Source organism: Erithacus rubecula, assembly GCF_903797595.1.
Source record: "Erithacus rubecula genome assembly, chromosome: 18".
Classification (NCBI taxonomy): Eukaryota; Metazoa; Chordata; class Aves; order Passeriformes; family Muscicapidae; genus Erithacus; species Erithacus rubecula.
The window spans coordinates 12,258,160-12,277,858 of NC_136670.1; the positions used below are offsets into that span (position 1 = coordinate 12,258,160).

At 45.1% G+C, this 19,699-nt stretch overlaps 1 protein-coding gene across 1 annotated transcript in view; it reads left to right on the plus strand.

Moving 5' to 3' along the window:
• BMP7 (bone morphogenetic protein 7) overlaps window positions 1-16,240 on the plus strand; it is a 40,459-nt gene extending 24,219 nt beyond the window's left edge. Inside the window, exons 3-7 of the mRNA XM_079321434.1 lie at window positions 9,555-9,703; window positions 12,214-12,411; window positions 13,805-13,881; window positions 14,478-14,588; window positions 15,059-16,240. Of these exons, the coding sequence (XP_079177560.1) occupies window positions 9,555-9,703; window positions 12,214-12,411; window positions 13,805-13,881; window positions 14,478-14,588; window positions 15,059-15,208 (685 nt within the window). The 3' untranslated portion in view covers window positions 15,209-16,240. The remainder of the gene's footprint in view (window positions 1-9,554; window positions 9,704-12,213; window positions 12,412-13,804; window positions 13,882-14,477; window positions 14,589-15,058) is intronic.
• Window positions 16,241-19,699: the final 3,459 nt, after the last annotated feature.

The following is a 19,699-nucleotide window of genomic DNA, read 5'->3' on the forward strand; positions in this document are numbered from 1 at the left end:
ATTTTAAGATTTCTGGAAGTACTCCCCCCTTCCTCGTGCCTCTGATGGTTCCTGATGTGGCAAACCCAAATGCTTCCTTTGGAATTGTAGCTTAATTACTAGCCCTTATTTTCAAAGGCATTTGAGCTCCCTAATTAACAGAGACAGATGACACCACGCTTTTTATATTGACTGATTGTTTTGCATGTGCAAAACTACAAGATGAGCAATTAAATCCCTTCCAAGCAATTATTAATGTATGCCAAGCTCCCTGACAAATCCTCCAGGGAACTTGAATAAGAACATATGTTCAATTTTCTCATCTGGTTTTAGTTCCAATTAATCAGCAATCCCAAACCACTTATCAAAGGCACTTAGTTTCATTTGCACATATTTCTTTCACATACAAATCCTACCAAAAGTGAGATTGCATTTATTTATGTGAAAAGTATTTACAGTCACATTCTAGTCAGAAGTTGCTCTTTAGGACTACTAAAAATGGGCTAATAATGCTACAGTCTTAATTTAGGTTTATGAAAAGAGAAACACTAGGGATTTAAAAAATGAAAAGTCCAAAAGGGTAAGAAAAAAAGTATAATCAGGACTCTGGCTTTATAGTTTTATAAGAGCTAATAAAAATGCAGAAAAAAATTGAAATATATCAACTTTTTTTTAATGGTGAGAATTTCTACTGGCTTTGCTGGATGGTAAAAATATTTAATCACTGGTATGTTTTCTTCCACATCTGAAATTGTGATTTTATAGCTTAAAACTCACAGTTCTCCTGGCATTTCTGGCAATGATTTGCAGTGTTTGGGGACTGTGCTAAAATAGATTATTTTTATCAAACAGTGGTAATTCAAACTGTGCATTTTAACCAGGTCCTCCTTAGAGGAAAAGCCAGAACTGTGCTCAGGACCCATTACATGCCCTGCTTACCCTAAGAATTTCAGTTTATTCCCTCTTAGGCCATTTCAGGGGCAGCAGGCTCCCTTTGCTGTGTTTCTCAAGTAGATTATTGAGGTACAAACCTGCAGGGATGAATTTCTGCTCTTGGGAAGAGCAGAAACTGAAGATGTGCTGGCAGAGGGGGAGGCACCAGCTGTGTGCCAGGGCACTGGGGAATTGCCAGGAAGCTGCTCTTGAGTGAATGCCAGGGAAGTTCTCCCTCTCCTGATGACTGAGGTGCCCACTAGGAACTCACTGACAGAGTCAGAATCTTAATTTTGCAATGGTGCATCCAGAAGTTTGTCACAACTTTGTTTAAGGAGGATGGGAAGGTTCTGCTGGGGATGGTTGTGTGTGGAGCAACAAACTCCTCCACTAATTCCTATTCCTAAAGGAAAAAAAATGTATGCAAAAAGCAGGCATATGTCTGAAAAAGGTGAGGAATCTTGCTAATTATACAGATGTTCCAGCCACAAGATTAGAAGCAATTTTAGTGTACCATATTCACCACAGGAACACTGTATTTAATGAGTGTTCATGCATATTCCCCTTTTGCATACATTTTGGCACAGGCTATGAGGAGTTTTGAACAGTTTGTCCTGAAAAAATATTCCTGTTGGTTTGGATTGACCAAAGGTAAAAATATTGTCACTAACATTTGTAAAAATATTTGCTCTTTTTCTGCATTTTTCCACTGACATTTTCCACCCGGCTCTGTCACAGCCCAGTCATCCAAGTCAGTGTGTCATTGGGCAAGTGGAGAAAGAAAACAAACTCTCTGCAGTGTTGATCAAAAAACACCCATTCACTTTGATGCTTCCTTGGCTGTTTGTCTCATCCTGAGCTGCTGGAAATTCAGCCCCATCTGACGTTGTTAGCAACAGGAGCAAAACAAAGCCAAACCTCCCCCCCACGCAGGCAGGGGAACCTCTGCTGCCTTTGGGTTTCCTTCTCCCAGGGCTCTTCTGCTGACACAGAAGCACAAAAGGCTGGAATTGCCTTTGGAGGCTGAAATGTGAGGGGTTCTCCAGGCTGGGGCTGCTCCTGTGCAGTGCCTGGGGCTCCATCTCCATCAGCATCATCTCACACTCAGCAGAGAGCAGCACAACTGGGGAGCTCAGGCTGAGCGTGGCTGGGGAGATTTTCCTCTGTGGGATGTGCTGAAGGCAAGATTTTCAGTTAAACCACAATGAGGGAGTGATGGTGCCCTCGGTTCACTTGAAGCAGAGGAATGAGCAGCTCAGCACTTAATGGCTTCACGAGTTCAGACAGGCTGGAGGTATCTAAGCAGCAACATCTCTTGTGTGCACTTCATTGTCAGTGAAAAATACAGGCTTAGGTGCTTCCAGAGCAGCAGCTGCAGCCCAGCAGACTTATTCCTGAAATCCTCAACAGCACAAAAGTTTGCAGGGTAGAATCTCCCCCCATCCACCTACTCAACCTAACAGCCCTGGCAGTAAAAGTGAGAGCCCAGCCCTGTCCTTTGCAGCAAGGAGAAGCCACTTGACTTTGGACTAGTAGAAATTATATCTGTCAGACTGGAGGTATTATTACAGGTGTTTGTTGGAAGTCAGGCTAAATGATCAAATATTCTTTCTGCCTTTTCCAAATCTTTCATTGCAAGGCAAGCCCTTCAAACTGGCAACATCTCGTGTATAAGAAGGCATGCACAGCATTCTTTAGGCACACAGCATCAGTTATTCCCTTTAGGCAAACAAGTACATTCATGAACAAAAATGTCCCAAATATCACAAATACTGATGATGTTTTAACTGGTATAACATGTCTCAAAGCTTTCTAGTGCATAGCTCAAAGCCCAGTGACTCATGTCCAACCTCTGTTTGGACTTTGTGGCTCACTCACCCAAAAACCTGGGAAGGGGTGTTACAAAGCCACTGACTGAGAGCAGCAGGACATCCAGTCCATGTTTGAGGTGACAGAGCCCTGTCAGTGGAGCTGAAGGTGACCTTTGGGGAGCCAGGTGCTGCTCAAATCTCCTGGAAAAGGAGGGAGAGCAAAGCAGATCCCAGTGCTCAACCAGAGCATCCCCCTGTTTATTAACCTGAAGCTGCAGGAAAAATGCAGAGTGTAGAGCTGCCCTAAAGCTTAGATCTCCATCCTGCTTTTCTGTCTGCACCTTTTGAAGCTGAAATACCTCATCCCAGAGTTACAGCTCCTATTTCCTTGGACCCAGCACTTGCACTGCAGAGTGAATCCCAATCCCTTTGAAGTCCATGGGAGTTTTGTTACTGCAGAGAATAAAACCAGGTACTTGACCAGCCTTTGGAAATTGAAATGTAGTTGTTACATGTTCACTTTGTGGCCATTATGGATTTCACGGGCTTCAAAGGCAGTGATTTGAATGCTCATGTTACCAGCCCTGCAGAAAAATCAGATCTTGCAGGATGCATTCCTGGGTTTGCCTTGCAGCTGGAATGCTTTAGCTCGAGCTTCAAACTACACCACTGCAGCAGCAGATCAAACCTGAGCCCTTCTGCAGAGCCCTTTCTGCTGTTCATTGGAGTCTGGCTCCATGTTGTGGGTTGAAACATGTAATTCTAGTCCCTAAGAAAGGCTTACCCCACCCAACCCCAAAAGCAGATGTGCCTTCTTTCTGGTGAAAGAACTTATTTTTTTTTTATGTACTCTGATCATTCTGAGGATGGTGCAGCACAGTTTGATTTAATGATTTAACCATGACAGTATCTACAAACACTGACAATAACTTCCATCACAATTTTTTGGTGACTTATCTGCAACTCAGTTGATAACTACATTTATCTCTCAGTGAGTAGCAAGGGAACTTGAGCACAGAGAGAGATCCTGCAGCTCTCCAAGAACAGAGAAAACTGCTTTTCTCCATCAGACCATTCCTAAAAGCCACTGCAGCCTGCAAAACTTCTGATAAATCTTGAACTTAGCAAGGCACAGCTCTTCACAGGCCCTTGAGGAGCTGCAGGAGGCATTCTGCACACCCCAGTGGGTCCTTGCTGGGTAAGTGATGCACTAATGAACAGCCCTTCAGTGCTGAGCAGGAACAGCTGTACAGAAAGTGTCAGAGAGATGTGTACAGCCTCATTCCTCTCAGCACTGTTTTTACAAGGGGCTTCATGTTTAGGAAACGTTGCATCTCAGTAACAAACTCTCATTGCCAATTTTAATCAGCCTTTGAGATCTAGATCTTGCCCTTCTCCAACACTGTGTGAGAAAAGCAACACAACTACTAGAAGCACACAAAGCAGAATTAAGAATCTGCTGCAATTTTAAGGGGAATTTCATTTTTCCCTAGATTCAACAGAATTTACACAGATGTTTCTCTACCAGTACAGCCAGTTTCCAGGCCAATCCTTGGGAAACACCTCTGGCAAACTGAATTCCTGCAGTGGACATCCCTTCACCTGGCAGAGCCCCTGGGCTGTGTTTGGCTGGGGGCTCCTGCCTGAGACATGGGGAGAGGTTTTTTATCAGTGGGGAGAGCTTTTATCAGTGGGGAGAGCTTTTATCAGTGGGGAGAGCTTTTATCAGTGGGGAGAGCTTTTTTATCAGTGGGTAGAGCTCATATCAGTGGGGAGGGAGGGGGAAGGATAAGCAGGGGATCCCAGGCACAGGGAAGGGAAGGTGTGGGAGGAGGGCTGCATCAGGTCTGTGTACAGAGGGTGTTGCAAACGTGCCAGGGAGAGGCCCAGGGAGATCCTGGGGCCCTCTCAAAGTAGGAAAGTCTGAAAAATATTTTCCTAAGCTTGTCTTTGGACAGCTGCAGCTGACTTTAAGCAATGACACCAAGCAAACTGGAATCTGGATACGGCAGGTTTTTAATCCAAACAGATGTCTCCTAACCCCACATCTCCTCTCACCCTCCCAGGATGCCCTTTTTGCCTTCTCCTCCCTCCACCTGCTCAAACCTGGACGTGAAAAATCCCCTTTACCCCATGCCAGCTCTGTCCTTGGGCTGCCTGCTGGAAAACTCACAGTGCCTGTGACCCAAACAGCCCCTCTAGGGTTAGAATATGAGTCAGGAGGAGAGGATTGTGCTCCTGGCTTAGACACTGTGGTTCACATGCTGAATCAATAAGAATTCAACATGTCCATGCCTCAAGTGTTTCCTACTTTAAAACAGAAGCAGAAGGGTTTGCCCACATTTGTAAAGCCATTCAAAGGCTGCTGCAAGGTGCCACTGTGTGGTTACTGTTTAAAACACTGAGAGGTTTGTGATTCCTGCAGGTAGCAGGGAGGGATCAGGGCAGCCCAGGTGCCAGGTGTGCCCTTTGGGCTGAGGGATTACCTGTCCTGCTGCAGGCAGGACAGAGCCAGGTGAGCCAGGGCTCTGGGGCTGCTCCCAGCTCAGAGTGCTGGCTGGTCACAGCAATCACCTTGTCTTACAGTGCAGTGGAAATTGCCAAGAGTCTCCTTCACTGCTGCTGCCTGTCCTTTTTCCCATTTATTTTTATCCCACTTGGAAGTGCTCATTAGTGTTTACTACCACTTGTCAACCAGCAGCTTGAAATAGCAGGGCTGAGGAGAGGGATGGGGACAGTGAGTGAAGAAAACAGATGTAAAAGCAGGGGCTGTTTGGCAAGAAGACTGTCCTAAAATAGTGTAGACCTTACAGCATTATAATCTAGAAATGCAGAGTTTTATCTCCTTTTCCCTTGCTAATGCAGAATTTCTCTCTCTCATGTTTTCCCATGTTCTCCTCGTGCCCCAACTCACCAGGCAGGTGACTGGGGCAGATGCAGCACTTCTCATTTCTGTATATATTGCTAGTGTTTATGGCTTCAAACCAAACTGCATCCCAGGGATTGAAGAAGCACCCCAGCAAAAAGCAAAGAAGCCATACATACTATTTTCACCAAGCTTCATGGTTGTTAATCCTTTCTCTTATTTTAGAATTGCCATGTTGCAACAATTTCCTTTATCCCACACCCTCCCTTCCCTGCCTTTTCTGTACTTGTGTTCTCTAATTTCTGTGCTCATCCCCACAATCCTCACTTCTTCGAGCCCTTTTCTCTTTCACTAAATATTTGTGATCCCTTTCCTTACCACCATCTGCCCTTTGGCAGGTCAGCCCTTCCACCTCCAGAGCTCCAGCTGTTTCCCAGATACGATCTCACATGCATCCTGCCCAGCCACCCTCACGCTGCAGTGCTTGTTACTCACCCTGAGCCCAGAAAACAAGTTCACTGAGGAAGTTTCACAGACCACACAGCACTTTCATGACCTGTAGACAAATTTTTGGGAGTGCTTTCTAATGGGAGGTGACTCTCCTGTCTGGCATCCAATACCAGACACTACCAAAGACATCAGCAGGCAAGTGCCAGCCTCCTGTCTTCATCTCAGGCTCCACTGAGAGCCTGATGCTTGAGAAAACTGAGCAGAAAGCCCCAAATTTTATCATTGCTAAAAGCTCTGACACTCCCACTGATGTCAGTTCTTTGAAGGCTGAGCCATTTTGATGTGGTCTCAACAGAACATACTTGTGGTCTGGATCTAGACTTTGTAATTTATGTAACTCTAATCTAGACATTAACATTTCCATGTCCCAGCTTAATTTTTTTGTAAAAGGAGGATCATGTGCCTTTGCTATCTCTTGCTCTGGAAAAAGGCACAGTACAGTTTCTTGCATGCACTGAAAGGAACTGAATGCAGGGCCAAGGAACCAAGGGGTTTTTTGGCTCCTTGCTGCAGAGCCATCATTCACAAAGCTCCAGGAACATCCTCTGTGAGTACACAGGTGGAAGGTGAGGGGCAGGAGTGAGATGTGCACTAGAAACCTTTCCTCTTTGGGCTCAGATCAGAATCTCACAGCTAAAACCCAAAGCAGCCACATCAGACTTAACCAGCATTAGCTTCTGTGAGAAGTCATTAGATGGGAGCCCTCAGAATAAATGTTATTGAAGTCTTAGTAGAACAGCATTTCTCTGCTGTGTTTACTGTGTCCTGTCCAAGGATATCTCCAGGGCTGGCTGCCTGTTAGCTGGTGATTTAATGCTGCTTGCCTGTCTTTGGAGAGCAGGACATTCCACTTAAAGGAGGTTGCTCTTTTTGAAAAGAACAAGAGGTTTCATCAGAACAGGAGCCACAATCTCAGGAGTTTCTGCTTGCACCACCAGTGAGGTTTTGCATCCCACCCCTGGCCACTGCTGCTGGGCCAGGGTGGGAAGCACTGATCCAGGAGTGCTTGAGCTCCTCCAAAGAGCATCTGATAAGGGGCTTTTTTGGGGTCCAAATGCTCCAAGTGTGTGTGGGAAGGACATTTCCCTCCAGTGGGTGCCTTTGATCTCTCTCACTTCGGGCTTCCCCTCCAGGCCCATTGTTTGCACATTGCTGTAACTACAGGAAAACAAATGCATTATACAATTTCCCAGACTGACTCACCCTGGTACTTGATGCCTCACTTGTCTGCTTACCCCGATTGCATCATGTCAGCATGGGAAGCCTAAAGCCTGTTCTTTTCTGAGTAATAGTACTGCAGTTGAGCAGGAGATAAAAAAAAAAAAATATATTGTGATTGCTACTATCATCAACCTGCAAACTACTAGGGGAGTAAACCAAGCAAGCCAAGTCCCTGCTAACTAAACTTTGTGAATCATGAGTTCCAATCAGGGGCCATGCTTAAATAATGTACTGTGTGAATAGAAAATCCCTTTACTCCTGGAAACTTGGCCCCAGCCACTGGAAAGGGCCAATCCCTCATCCCTGGCTCCTCTGGGATGTGTTTGGTGCAGTGTGCTGTACACAGGGAAGGGTGGGAGGTGTCCTGAGCTGTGGGAACAGGGCCACTGCTCTGGGTGGGGATGAAACCCCAGGAAATGTGGAGTTCAGGCATCTCACATTGCTGTAAACAATGTGAGAGGGGTTAGCCATCCTGTTTAATTTCAGTTTTCCTGGGAGCACTCAGCAAAGCTGACTGAGCTCCCAACACCTGCAGTGAGCTCTGCAGTGCTGCACCAGGGCCCCTTCCTGAGCCACCCACTTTGGCTGCAAACACCCACTGCAATATTGCCAGAGCATCCCCTCTGCCTTGGCAAGGAGCACTGATGCACTTTGGTGTAGGGCTTCTTCCACAAACCAAAACTTTGATTGAAAGCAAGCACTAATTGCAGCCTCAGCAGCACTGGCTGCATATTCAGCCATGGGCTATCCAAATCTATCCTGCTTTAGGGAGGAAACACAGAAAACACACTTCAGGAAACAGAAACACTCTCCTTGCACACCCTGGCCTGTGTCCTCACATGCTCTGCAGGAACTCATTTCAAAAACTGAATTTCATGTAAGGTAGCACAGTCAGAGATGGGTCCGAGCTCACAGAGAAAAGCATCACTTTTTACACATTCTGGCCCACTAAGGCTGAAAGGAAAGCTAAATAAATAAAGGCATTGCAAAAACCCCTCCATTCCTGTTCTGTGTGGGACAAAAGTTTCTAATTTCTTGGTATGTCAAAGGGAAAAGAATCACTAAAAGCTGTGAGTCAAAAGCACTTGTGCCAACAGCTCTCCTCAGATTCATTTCTGATCACTTCATGTTTCATGAAAACAAGAGGCACTGAGTAAACTAAGCTAAAAATATAAATTTGCACTGACAAATCCATAGTGACAAAATTTATAAGGCCTCTTAAAGCTTTGAGGATGTGATTAAAGGGTTTGTCAAGGATAGGTCTTCATTCAAAAGGATATAATTACACTTGAACAAGTTATCATGTTTGTTCACTGTAGGTACAAAAGCAGCTCTTACAGGACTTGTCTAGACAATTCCACCATGTGTCTTTGTTCTTCTTTTAAAGTCATTCTTATAGAAGGATTGCAGCAGCATCCATTTTTAAAATCTGAGTTTTATCTCCTCTTCTGATAAGAGAAGACTCCTTCCTTTATAGAACCTGTATTTTCTCAAATTTTAACTTTTCAGAAATTTGCTAGGAAACATCTTGTAAATCTGAAATAATTTCACCTTTTCCAGAAGAACAGAGTCTCTCTATTCAGGATCTTTTTAATTTTCTGATATTATTTCTTCAGCTAAAATAGCCTAGCAATGTCTTAAAAAAAAAAACAACAAAAAACCCAAGCAATTAATTGAGAAAATATTATGACCCACAGTAGTGCAGACCTGTGACTGTGCAGAGGGTTATTGACTCAATCTGTAACCTCAGATGAGCAAATTAAAAAAAAAAAAAACAACTATTACATATGTTAATATATGCACACCAGTGTTCCAGCTGGCTTGTATTAGCACTACAGTTGTGGATAAAAGTCAGGAAATTATGTGTGGAAAGGTTAATGAGCAGCATTGTCTGCCCAATTACCAGGTTTGCATATGCAAACAGCAATTCTGCAAATCTGTGCCTGGCAAGCAGTTTTAGGGAGTTGCATCAGGAGTTCAAGGTTAACTGTAACAGCAAAATAACCCCAAACCACCTCAGCTCTGCTTCAACTCATCCTTCATTTTTTGAGGGGGAGAGGAAGGAGAAGAGAAGGGGAAGAGAGAAGAGGAGAGAGAAGAGAAGATTAATCTGGGGGTTATTAGAGGGGAACACACACCCAGTGAAATCCCAAGCCCATGGCACTGCCTAAAGGATGTTTGTGGAGACTCCAGTGGAATCCTGGCTAACTGGGAATTCTTCTGCTTTGTTCCAGGGATTCAGATTTATTCCTGCTGGACTCCAGGACCATCTGGGCTGCAGAGGAAGGGTGGCTGGTGTTTGACATCACTGCCACCAGTAACCACTGGGTGGTGAATCCCCAGCACAACCTTGGCCTGCAGCTCTCAGTGGAAGGTGTTGATGGTGAGTGTCACACTGGGCAGAAATCAGGGAATCTCAGTGGAAGGTGGTGAGTGTCACACTGGGCAGAAATCAGGGAATCTCAGTGGAAGGTGGTGAGTGTCACACTGGGCAGAAATCAGGGAATCTCAGTGGAAGGTGGTGATGGTCACACTGGGCAGAAATCAGGGAATCTCAGTGGAAGGTGGTGATGGTCACACTGAGCAGAAATCAGGGAATCTCAGTGGAAGGTGGTGAGTGTCACACTGGGCAGAAATCAGGGAATCTCAATGGAAGGTGGTGATGGTCACACTGGGCAGAAATCAGGGAATCTCAGTGGAAGGTGGTGATGGTCACACTGGGCAGAAATCAGGGAATCTCAATGGAAGGTGGTGAGGGTCACACTGGGCAGAAATCAGGGAATCTCAGTGGAAGGTGGTGATGGTCACACTGGGCAGAAATCAGGGAATCTCAGTGGAAGGTGGTGATGGTCACACTGGGCAGAAATCAGGGAATCTCAGTGGAAGGTGGTGATGGTCACACTGGGCAGAAATCAGGGAGTCTGTCTCAGGTACATGATTCCCAGCCAGGGCAAGCACTAAGCATTCAGCAGTCACATGCTGTAAACACAGCAGGATGTTGATGCAATGCTTCATGCTTGGACAATCCTCAGGGCTTTAAGTGAAGTAAAAAAACCAAGATAAATCAACCCCCAATCTTTCTTTGTAGCTGCTGTTATATGATCTGTAATCATGCAGTGTATTTAAAAAAAATCATACAAAATAAGTGAACTGAGAGCCCTTTTCCCACTCTCCCTGGCCAGGCTGCCTTGCAGGGCTTCTCCAGGAAAGTGTCAGCTATTCTTTAGCAAATTTGATTTGTGGCTGACAAGGCCCAGCTCTGCCCTTAGCAAAAGGATCACAAAGCTGTTAGCACAACTTGGATTAGCAGCAGCACTCAGTAGTTTGGGACAGAATAATCCTGGATATCCCCTCTGCATTTCACAGCAGCACCCAGACATCCTCAACAGCAACAGGGAGAAATATTTAATTTCCCACTCCTTGCCTTTTTTGCAAATAATTGATTTAATTCTGCAGAGAAACTAATTGTCCTTTACCAAAAATTAAATTATTCTAATGCCCAAAATGGAGGTGATTGTCAAAGTTTTCTAGAAACTTATCAGGTATGGTGGTGGCAGGATGCAGCAATAAGCAAAATGTCTCTAAACATTTGTTTCTCTCATCTAAGGTATATCTGGAACTCTGTCAGCATTTCATACAAGGCATTTTTATTTTAAGCTAATAACCTTCCAGTGGGAATTTAGTGGTCCTATGGGCTGAGTTTTATGGTTCCTTTTATAGGATCACTTCAAATTATAGGTTGGTGAACTTGAAGAAACCCCTCTAAAGAATGCAGGAAAAGCTAATGCTAAGTGGATTTGGGGGTAAAACAATTATATGTAGGACTGTTTAATGTAAATTTATACACAGATACAAAATAAGTTATGCTGAGCAGATTTGGGGCAAAACAATTATATGTAGGACTATTTAATGTAAATTTGCACACACATAAAATGAAGTTATGCTAAGCAGATTGGGGGAAGAAAATTACACACAGATATAAAATGAAGTTATGTTGAGCAGATTTGGGGTAAAACAGTGATATACAGATATAAAATGAAGTTAGCTGTGCTGCTCTTGTCAGAAGAGTCAAGGCCAGGTTTGGGAGGGTCGGTGGGTGTGGAGTGTCACAGCTGTGCCCTGTGTCCCCCTGCTGCAGGCAGAGCTGCTGCAGGCAGAGGAGCTGCAGGCAGAGCAGCTGCAGGCAGAGGAGCTGCAGGCTGAGGAGCTGCAGGCTGAGCTGCTGCAGACTGAGCTGCTGCAGGCAGAGGAGCTGCAGGCAGAGCAGCTGCAGGCAGAGGAGCTGCAGGCTGAGCTGCTGCAGGCAGAGGAGCTGCAGGCAGAGCTGCTGCAGACTGAGCTGCTGCAGGCAGAGGAGCTGCAGGCAGAGCAGCTGCAGGCAGAGGAGCTGCAGGCTGAGCTGCTGCAGGTAGAGGAGCTGCAGGCAGAGCTGCTGCAGGCAGAGGAGCTGCAGGCTGAGCTGCTGCAGACTGAGCTGCTGCAGGCAGAGGAGCTGCAGGCAGAGGAGCTGCAGGCACAGGCAGAGGAGCCGCAGGCTGAGGAGCTGCAGGCTGAACTGCTGCAGGCTGAGGAGCTGCAGGCAGAGCATCTGCAGGCAGAGGAGCTGCAGGCTGAACTGCTGCAGGCTGAGGAGCTGCAGGCAGAGCAGCTGCAGGCAGAGGAGCTGCAGGCTGAGGAGCTGCAGGCAGAGCTGCTACAGGCAGAGGAGCTGCAGGCAGAGCAGCTGCAGGCAGAGCAGCTGCAGGCAGAGCAGCTGCAGGCAGAGCTGCTGCAGGCAGAGCTGCTGCAGGCAGAGGAGCTGCAGGCAGAGCTGCTGCAGGCTGAGGAGCTGCAGGCAGAGCTGCTGCAGGCAGAGCTGCTGCAGGCTCTCTCACAGCTCTGTGCTGTTTGCAGGGCAGAGCATCAACCCCAAGCTGGCGGGGCTGATCGGGAGGCACGGCCCCCAGAACAAGCAGCCCTTCACCGTCGCCTTCTTCAAAGCCACCGAGGTGCACCTGCGCAGCACCCGCTCCACCGGCGCCAAGCAGCGCAGCCAGAACCGCTCCAAAGCCCCCAAAAACCAGGAGGCATTCCGGGTCTCCAACGTGGCAGGTGCACAAAAGGGGCTGGGGATGCTTTTCTGGGTGGGGAAGGGGTTTTTTTTCTCGTGTTATCTGTTGATTTTGTGCCTTTGCGCCATCGCTGGGGGGTTTGGGTTGTTGTAAAAATGTCCGGGGGGAAGAATGGTTCTTTGGAGGAATGTTGAATTGTGTTATTTTTTAATTTAAGTTTTAAAAATAGCCTAAGAATCTAAGCAGAAAAATTCATTTTCTCCTCCTGTGAAGTAAACTCTCATTTGGAAATGGAAGATAATTATGTTAAAGCAATGAGCAAGTGATCAGTGGATCAGAATCCAAGTGCTGTCCATTTTCATGTGATTTTAAGTTTAGCCCCTACAAACCTGTTCATTTTCATGGCTTGTGATCTTAAGTTTAGCCCCTAAAAACCTGTTCATTTTCATGGTTTCTGATTTTAAGTTTAGCCCCTAAAAATCTATTCATTTTCATGGTTTGTGATTTTAAGTTTAGCCCCTAAAAATCTGTTTATTTTCATGGTTTGTGATTTTAAGTTTAGCCCCTAAAAAGTCTAGTAGTCCCAAAATTCCTGCTTAGAAGAGGAAAACCTATTAATTCTCAGGACAACCACAGCGATTCTAGGGGGAGCTGTGCTTCCTAATTTGGAAGAAAACTTCATCAGGTATTGGCTGATTAATTATGCTTAATTATGTGATACCTCAGAGTAATGGGCCCTTGATGATGGTCACAGCTCAGGGCTGACTCTGCTGAAGCAGCAGCAAATTCCAGCTAATTCTGGGGGTGCCTCACTGACAGGAAGGAAAGGTTGTGAGGAGCAGAAGGAAAAGGAAAACAGAGCTTCCAATCATCTTTATAGAATCATTAAGGTTGGAAAAGATCTCCAAGATCATCAAGTCCAACCTTTGACCAGTTCCCACCTTGTCATCCAGCCCAGAGCACTGAGTGCCATGTGCTGTCCCTTGAACCCTCCAGAGATGGGGACTCCACTGCTTTCCTGGCAGCTCCTTTCAATGCCTGACCACCCTTTCAGTGAAGAAATTCCTCCTGACCCATTTCTACTTGGGTCTTCAGCTCAGGCTACATGTCCAGGATGGACAAAACTTTAAAATTGCACTGAATCTCCTTTTAGGTATAGGCAATAATCAGAGTGATCTGTGTGTTGCTATTAGGAGGTCAGATGAATTCCAGGGGAAAGAAAAATAAAGATAAAAAACTTTCCCAGGCCTTTTATGGCTTTGCAAAAAAAAAAAAAAAAAAAAGCCAGAAGTTCATTTCATAGATGCTGAACCCAGCTATCATTACATGACTAAAAGAGCCAAAACCAAAAGCTCTAAGTGCACCAGCTGAGCAGCAATGCCTCTTTCCCTGCTGGGGCAGCCCAGGCTCATTGCTCCATTGTCCCCTGACAGAGAACAGCAGCAGTGACCAGCGACAGGCCTGCAAGAAACACGAGCTCTACGTCAGCTTCAGGGACCTGGGCTGGCAGGTAAGGCTGGGCACCACTGGGCTGGGATCATTTATAGGACAGCAGTGGGATCCAGCCCCTCACTGGGGTTTTTATTTCAAATCCTGAGGGGAAAAATACTGTGTACTGCCTTTAGCATGCTTTACTTCTGCAAAGTTGGGTGCACAGATATTCAGTGTGACTGGCTGGAAGATCCACACACTCAGGTCCTTTTGAGGGGCTGCAGGTCCTCTGGCAGTGCTGAAAGCTCTCCCATTTTATCTGCCTGTTCTTTTAGACCTGCTTAAGGACATTTTCCTTTCTGAAAGCTTGTGTCTGTATTGTATTGCTGGGTGAAGTGATCCTTGTGGGCACTGCTGAAAGGATAAACAGCTGAGCCCAGATGTTCAGCTGCTCTCTGGGCAGATGTGCAATGTGGGACGTGTCCCTCCAGGAAGAGCAGCCACTTTGGAGGCCTGTAAGAGAGCTTTAGAAAGGCCAGGGGGGCAAAATTTTATTTTGCAGGCCACTGTAGCTATGCATGGATGTGTGAATGTTTAGATTTGTGTGCTGGCTGGCTTTTTGTTCCACTGCATTTCTGTCTGTCTCCACAATCTAATGGCTTCAATTTAATCCAGGACTGGATCATTGCTCCGGAGGGCTACGCTGCCTATTACTGTGAAGGAGAATGTGCTTTCCCCTTGAATTCCTACATGAATGCTACAAACCATGCCATTGTACAGACACTGGTAGGTGCACCCCATCTCTAACACAGCTTATATCTGACAGCTGCTGCTCAGAAATAAATTTATGCACAAAAGCTGGCAGGGGAAGGAAGATCTGCCTTAGCCCTCTGGCTCCACATGTCTGGCTGAGTACCTGGCCAGAAATGAGCCTGTCTTTGCTGCAGCTGTCTCTGGGTTGAAAGGGCCCTGTGATAGACTTTGCAATGGGGATTTAGTCCCACTGCATGGGAAGGAAGGAGAAAGACACGGGACACACTCTGAGCATCTCTTGGGAAAACTCTAAGGATCCACTCTGTGCTGCCACCAAAAGTGGATTTGGGGTCAGGCTGAGGAGGGATCAGTGAATCCCAAAGCCAGCTCAGCTACTGCCTGAGTGAGGCTATGGGACAGACAGAAGGTTGCCCAGGACAGAGGAATATGAGGGAAGAGAGGGGAGCAGTAAATCTAAACATTGCCCTATTTTCATTCCCCAGGTTCACTTTATAAACCCAGAGACTGTGCCGAAACCCTGCTGTGCTCCTACACAACTCAATGCCATCTCAGTGCTCTATTTTGATGACAGCTCCAATGTCATCTTAAAAAAATACAGGAACATGGTGGTACGAGCATGTGGCTGCCACTAGATTTGTAGGAAGGAGAAAGAAGCAAGAAAAAGAAATTACTTGTGAAGAGTGGGTTTGTGTGGCTGTGTGGGGGAGGGGGAAAGGTTGGTGCTCCAGCCACGGGTTTAAAAAAAATCCCAAACCATTTTAGGACCAGGCCTCTGAAAGTTCAGACAATGGAACAGTTTCTGGATCTAAGGAGGAGGCATTTGAACACATTTTGTTTTAGTTTATTACAGACAATGAGCTTGTAAACTGAAACAAGCCAGAGAAACCGTTTAAAACCAAATCTGCTTACAAAATTGGCTCCTACAGTACATACTTTTGCAAATGAGTCTTTCTGGAGATTGCAAACTCACCAGTGTTGATTGTGAGTAAAACAGTGATAATCTATCCAAGGTGAGACTGTGCTGTGACTAATAAGTGTGTGTAGTTCCTGTAACACGGTTTGCAATAAAATAAGTGAACAAAATATACCTGGAGTGAACAGGTATTTTGTTAGAGAATTATTGCTTCCATCCCTCTGCTTCAATTCCATAAGCAAAACCAAGGATGAGTTAAATGCAACTTCCAGTTTTTAACTACAGTAGCAAAAGCTGGATGTGGATTGACACAAATTTGTTAGTCTAAGAAAAATAATCAATTGGCAAGCAAAAGAACAGAAGAAAAGCACTTCAAAGAGTGAGAATTTTGGGGTGTACCTTTTTCTATCAATAAGGAAGGAAATTCCCTCTTGCAGCCAGAAAGTATTTCAATTTGCTATGAACTTGAAAGAGGAAAGCAGCAAAATGCTGAGAAACAGGGATTAAACCTGCTGTTTATGTGGGGTGTCCTGAGCAGTTCCAGAGCTGTAACCAAAGATTCTGCTGCTGTGTGGAGAATGTCCATGGACTTCCCTGAGGGAACAAGCTCCAGCACTTTTGCAAGAACATGGAGACTCAAGTGCAGAAGGTGCTGTGAGCTGGGATGCACACCCAGCACCAGACTGGGAACAAGCCAGGAAACCCTTCCTGGGGCCAGTGCTTCTGATAAACCCCTGCTCTCTTGGCTTCACCTCAAAAAAACCCAGAACAATCCCCTTCAAGGGCCACCAAGAAGCTGGAACCAGAAGCAAGAAAATGTCCCCTCAAGGCTTTTTTTTTTCCCTTCTTTTAAAGTCACAGGTTACACAAACATCACACTTAAGTAATTAAGCCTTAATTAAAGTTGTTGCAAAAAAGAATACAGAGTTGCAGTAACCAATCACAAACCAATTCCCCATTTTGGCAAGCACCAAAGTAGGCTTGGCATGAATTTCACCAGGGAGATAAAAACAAAATAATACCCAATAAAACACCATGTCCAACACACCCAGCTCTAAATCTCCAAGCTTCAAAAAAGCTAAACCTCCAGCAGTTGGGTCCAGAACATCATAAATCCCTGGAGATGGGTCTCTGCTCAGTGAGCAGATGGGGCCATGCAGCTGCAGTGGGACTTGGCTCCATGTCTTGCCTTAGAGGAGAGTTAGAGAAAGAAGATAAATGAAATTCTGGACTTCACTCACTGCTCTTCTCTCTTTAAGTCACAGATCAAATCCAGACCAGATGCCTCACTTAAAAAAGAATAAGCAAAGGAAGGAAAAAACCCAACTGTCTATGAAATAAATTGGAAACTTGTTTCTGATGTCCTAATTCTCATCTCATTCAAGTCAACTGGTGTTTTCCCAGCAGTTTTCCCAGTAGCAGGATTAGGCTGATGGCAAAGGGGAATTCCATCCACTGGTAGGTTTTGGATGGGGGCTTGGTGAGCAGCTGCCACCTTGCCAGATGTGCCTGGCATCCTCCCCAGGCCATTCCAACATCTGCAGGGCACAGTCCACAGGCAGGACTCCACAAACCTCCCCATGGAGAAACTTTGGGCAAACACAGCCAGCCACAGGGCAGGACAGCAGCTGAAGCCAAAAGTCCATCTCTCCTGGAGCCTGCAGGCAGCCAAAGAAACCACAAATCAGCCAAAACTGCCCTGGTGCACCCCTGGCTTAGAGTGAGGAACTGAAATCACACAGAGGGGAAGCATCTTGTGAGATTATACACAAATATATTCACCAGTGCTCCTGTAAACCTCCTGAAGGAGGTGAAGGTGCTGCCTAGAAAGTGAAAAGCTAATCATGCCTGAACTTCCCCTATTTAGTAGTCAAGGATTAGTTTTCTCTTGTGGGTGTTTCAGTGTTGGTGGTCACTGCGTCGGTGTTTTGCATTTTTAATTTGGACCATGGTATCTTGCTGTATAGGATTCATATATTAAATATTATGTGGGGATTGTTTCTGTTTTGGTTTTTTGTTGTTGTTTTTAAGCATAATAACAGGATTTCTGTTGCTAGGCTCAACATCAGCTTCACTGTTTGTACATTTTTATGTAAATAGTTGTCACAAGCGGAAGAAGAATTATTTATTTCCATCTCTGAATTCCTTTTCAATCACACACAGGAAAAATGATTCTGGGTTCCTAAACACATTTGTTTCCTTATTTAAGAAGATATTTATTAACAGTTGGCAAAAATGCATACACATTTCTGGTTCTTTTCATAAAGCAGTTGTCAGAAGCCTTTTTGTACAAACTAGTAAAATAAATCATTGCAACTTTACAAAAGATATCCCGATGACACTGTGTATCTGTGTGGTTATTCTCCTTTTGTTCAAAGAACCTTTTTGGCTGGAAAATGCTTCATCTTGAACCTCTGTTTTCATGCAGCTCAGTCTCTATGTACGGGCAAAGCTGTCACATGTCATTATTTGGTGCAGCTCCTTTGGTCCAAATACAACAGGGAGGGAAGAATAGCAAAAATATGGATGTGTTTTGCAGTCTGTGCTGCAAAGATCCATGATTGAATTATAGTGCAGCTGTCAGCAGCTGTTTCAAAGAAGCAGGGGGTAAATTAGTTCTGTTTACTGCTAACATAGTTCAGAGATTTAGTCATCCCAATAAAATTATAGAGGCACAAGAAAGGAAGAAAGAAACTCCAAAGAACCATCAGCCAAGAAGCTGACATTTTCTAATTTAGATTGTTTTAGCATATTTGAGAGATGCTGCTGGCATGAGGTTTCCTACTGTGGATACCACACTGCATTGCTATGGAGGCAGCTGAAAAAAAATAATGGTCTAAATCCCTCTATTAACTGAGCTACCTTTGGGGCACAATGGCAATTTTGGGGTTCTTGTTTACTTTGAGCAGAGTTGTGCCAGTTTATGTGGATATATTTGCAGGCCCAAAGGATTAAATCAGCAGCATTTGGGAGTTAATCTGTCATCTTCCATGAGCAATTACAAATTCACAAGTAAATTTGTTTTGTGCACTGCTCTGACAGTCCAGTAAAGCATCAGTGGAAAGACATTTATTGATGTGAAATGGGACCTACTCAGCTTCTGTAGGCCTGGACTAATTTTAGAAGGAGGATCCTCTGGTATTTCCCTTTATGGTCCCAGTTCTCTTCATTTAGGTCTAAGGCAGGGGTGAGGGCAGCAAGAGGAGAAAGAATAAAATAAATATTTTTGCTTTGCAGGGCCAGTCCTGCAGCCAACAGCAGCTTTACCACTGACTTCAACACATTCAGCCTTATATCATGAAATATCTGCTGGTTTCCAGCTCTGCCACAAACACACAATTTGCTGGATGTACTTTGGAGCAGCTTTCCCAGCCTAGGAGCCAAAACTCCATTCCCAAGCTGGTTGCAGCCTCCCCTTGGTCTGCAGCCCTCCTGTGGCTTTGTCTCCTCATCTACTGTTCTGGAAGAGGAATTCTTGACATGAATACATCCACTGCCATAAACTGGCAGGGCCATAAAACCCTGCAGAAAGAGCTTCCAAACAGCCACATTTATCTGGGTAATGACATTTTAAAGCACATTTAAAACATTTTATAGAACAGTTATTTTAGCTCCCTTTCAGGCCAAACTTTGAGGATGTTATGTTTGCTTAATTGAGCTGTTTCAGATCTGTTCCAGCACTGACAATAATATTCTTTTGTCCCTATGCAGGAAACTGCCTCTTTTGCTGCCAGTGTTCCTATAATAAAAAAAAATAATGATTTAAATAAGCCTTAGTGCAAATTTAAGAATCCTGATTGTTATGGAGGTGTCAGCTGTACAGCCTAAAACCAGAGAGGGAGAGCAGAGCTTGCACAAGCCCAGCTCAGGGCATGGCCAGGGGCTGCAGGATTCCCTCTGCTGCTGGATTCAGTCCCTCAGCTCTGCCTGCAATGGGAACTGATCCTTCTGCATAAAAACCCCCAAAAACTCCTCTTGAGTTCAGAATTCACATCCTCTGCATGCTCCCATCCAAATGCCCTGCCTGCTGACTTCCACTGCTGCCACAAACACATTCTGTGTATTCAAGCTTCCTTCAGAGAGAAATTCTGCCCAATTAGGCTAAAAGGAGCCAGTTTGAAGTTTTTATTTATCAGGTAATGATTGGCAAGACCTGGAGGCAAAAACTAGGAGCACTTTATACTACAGTCATTCATTACCCAAGTACAAA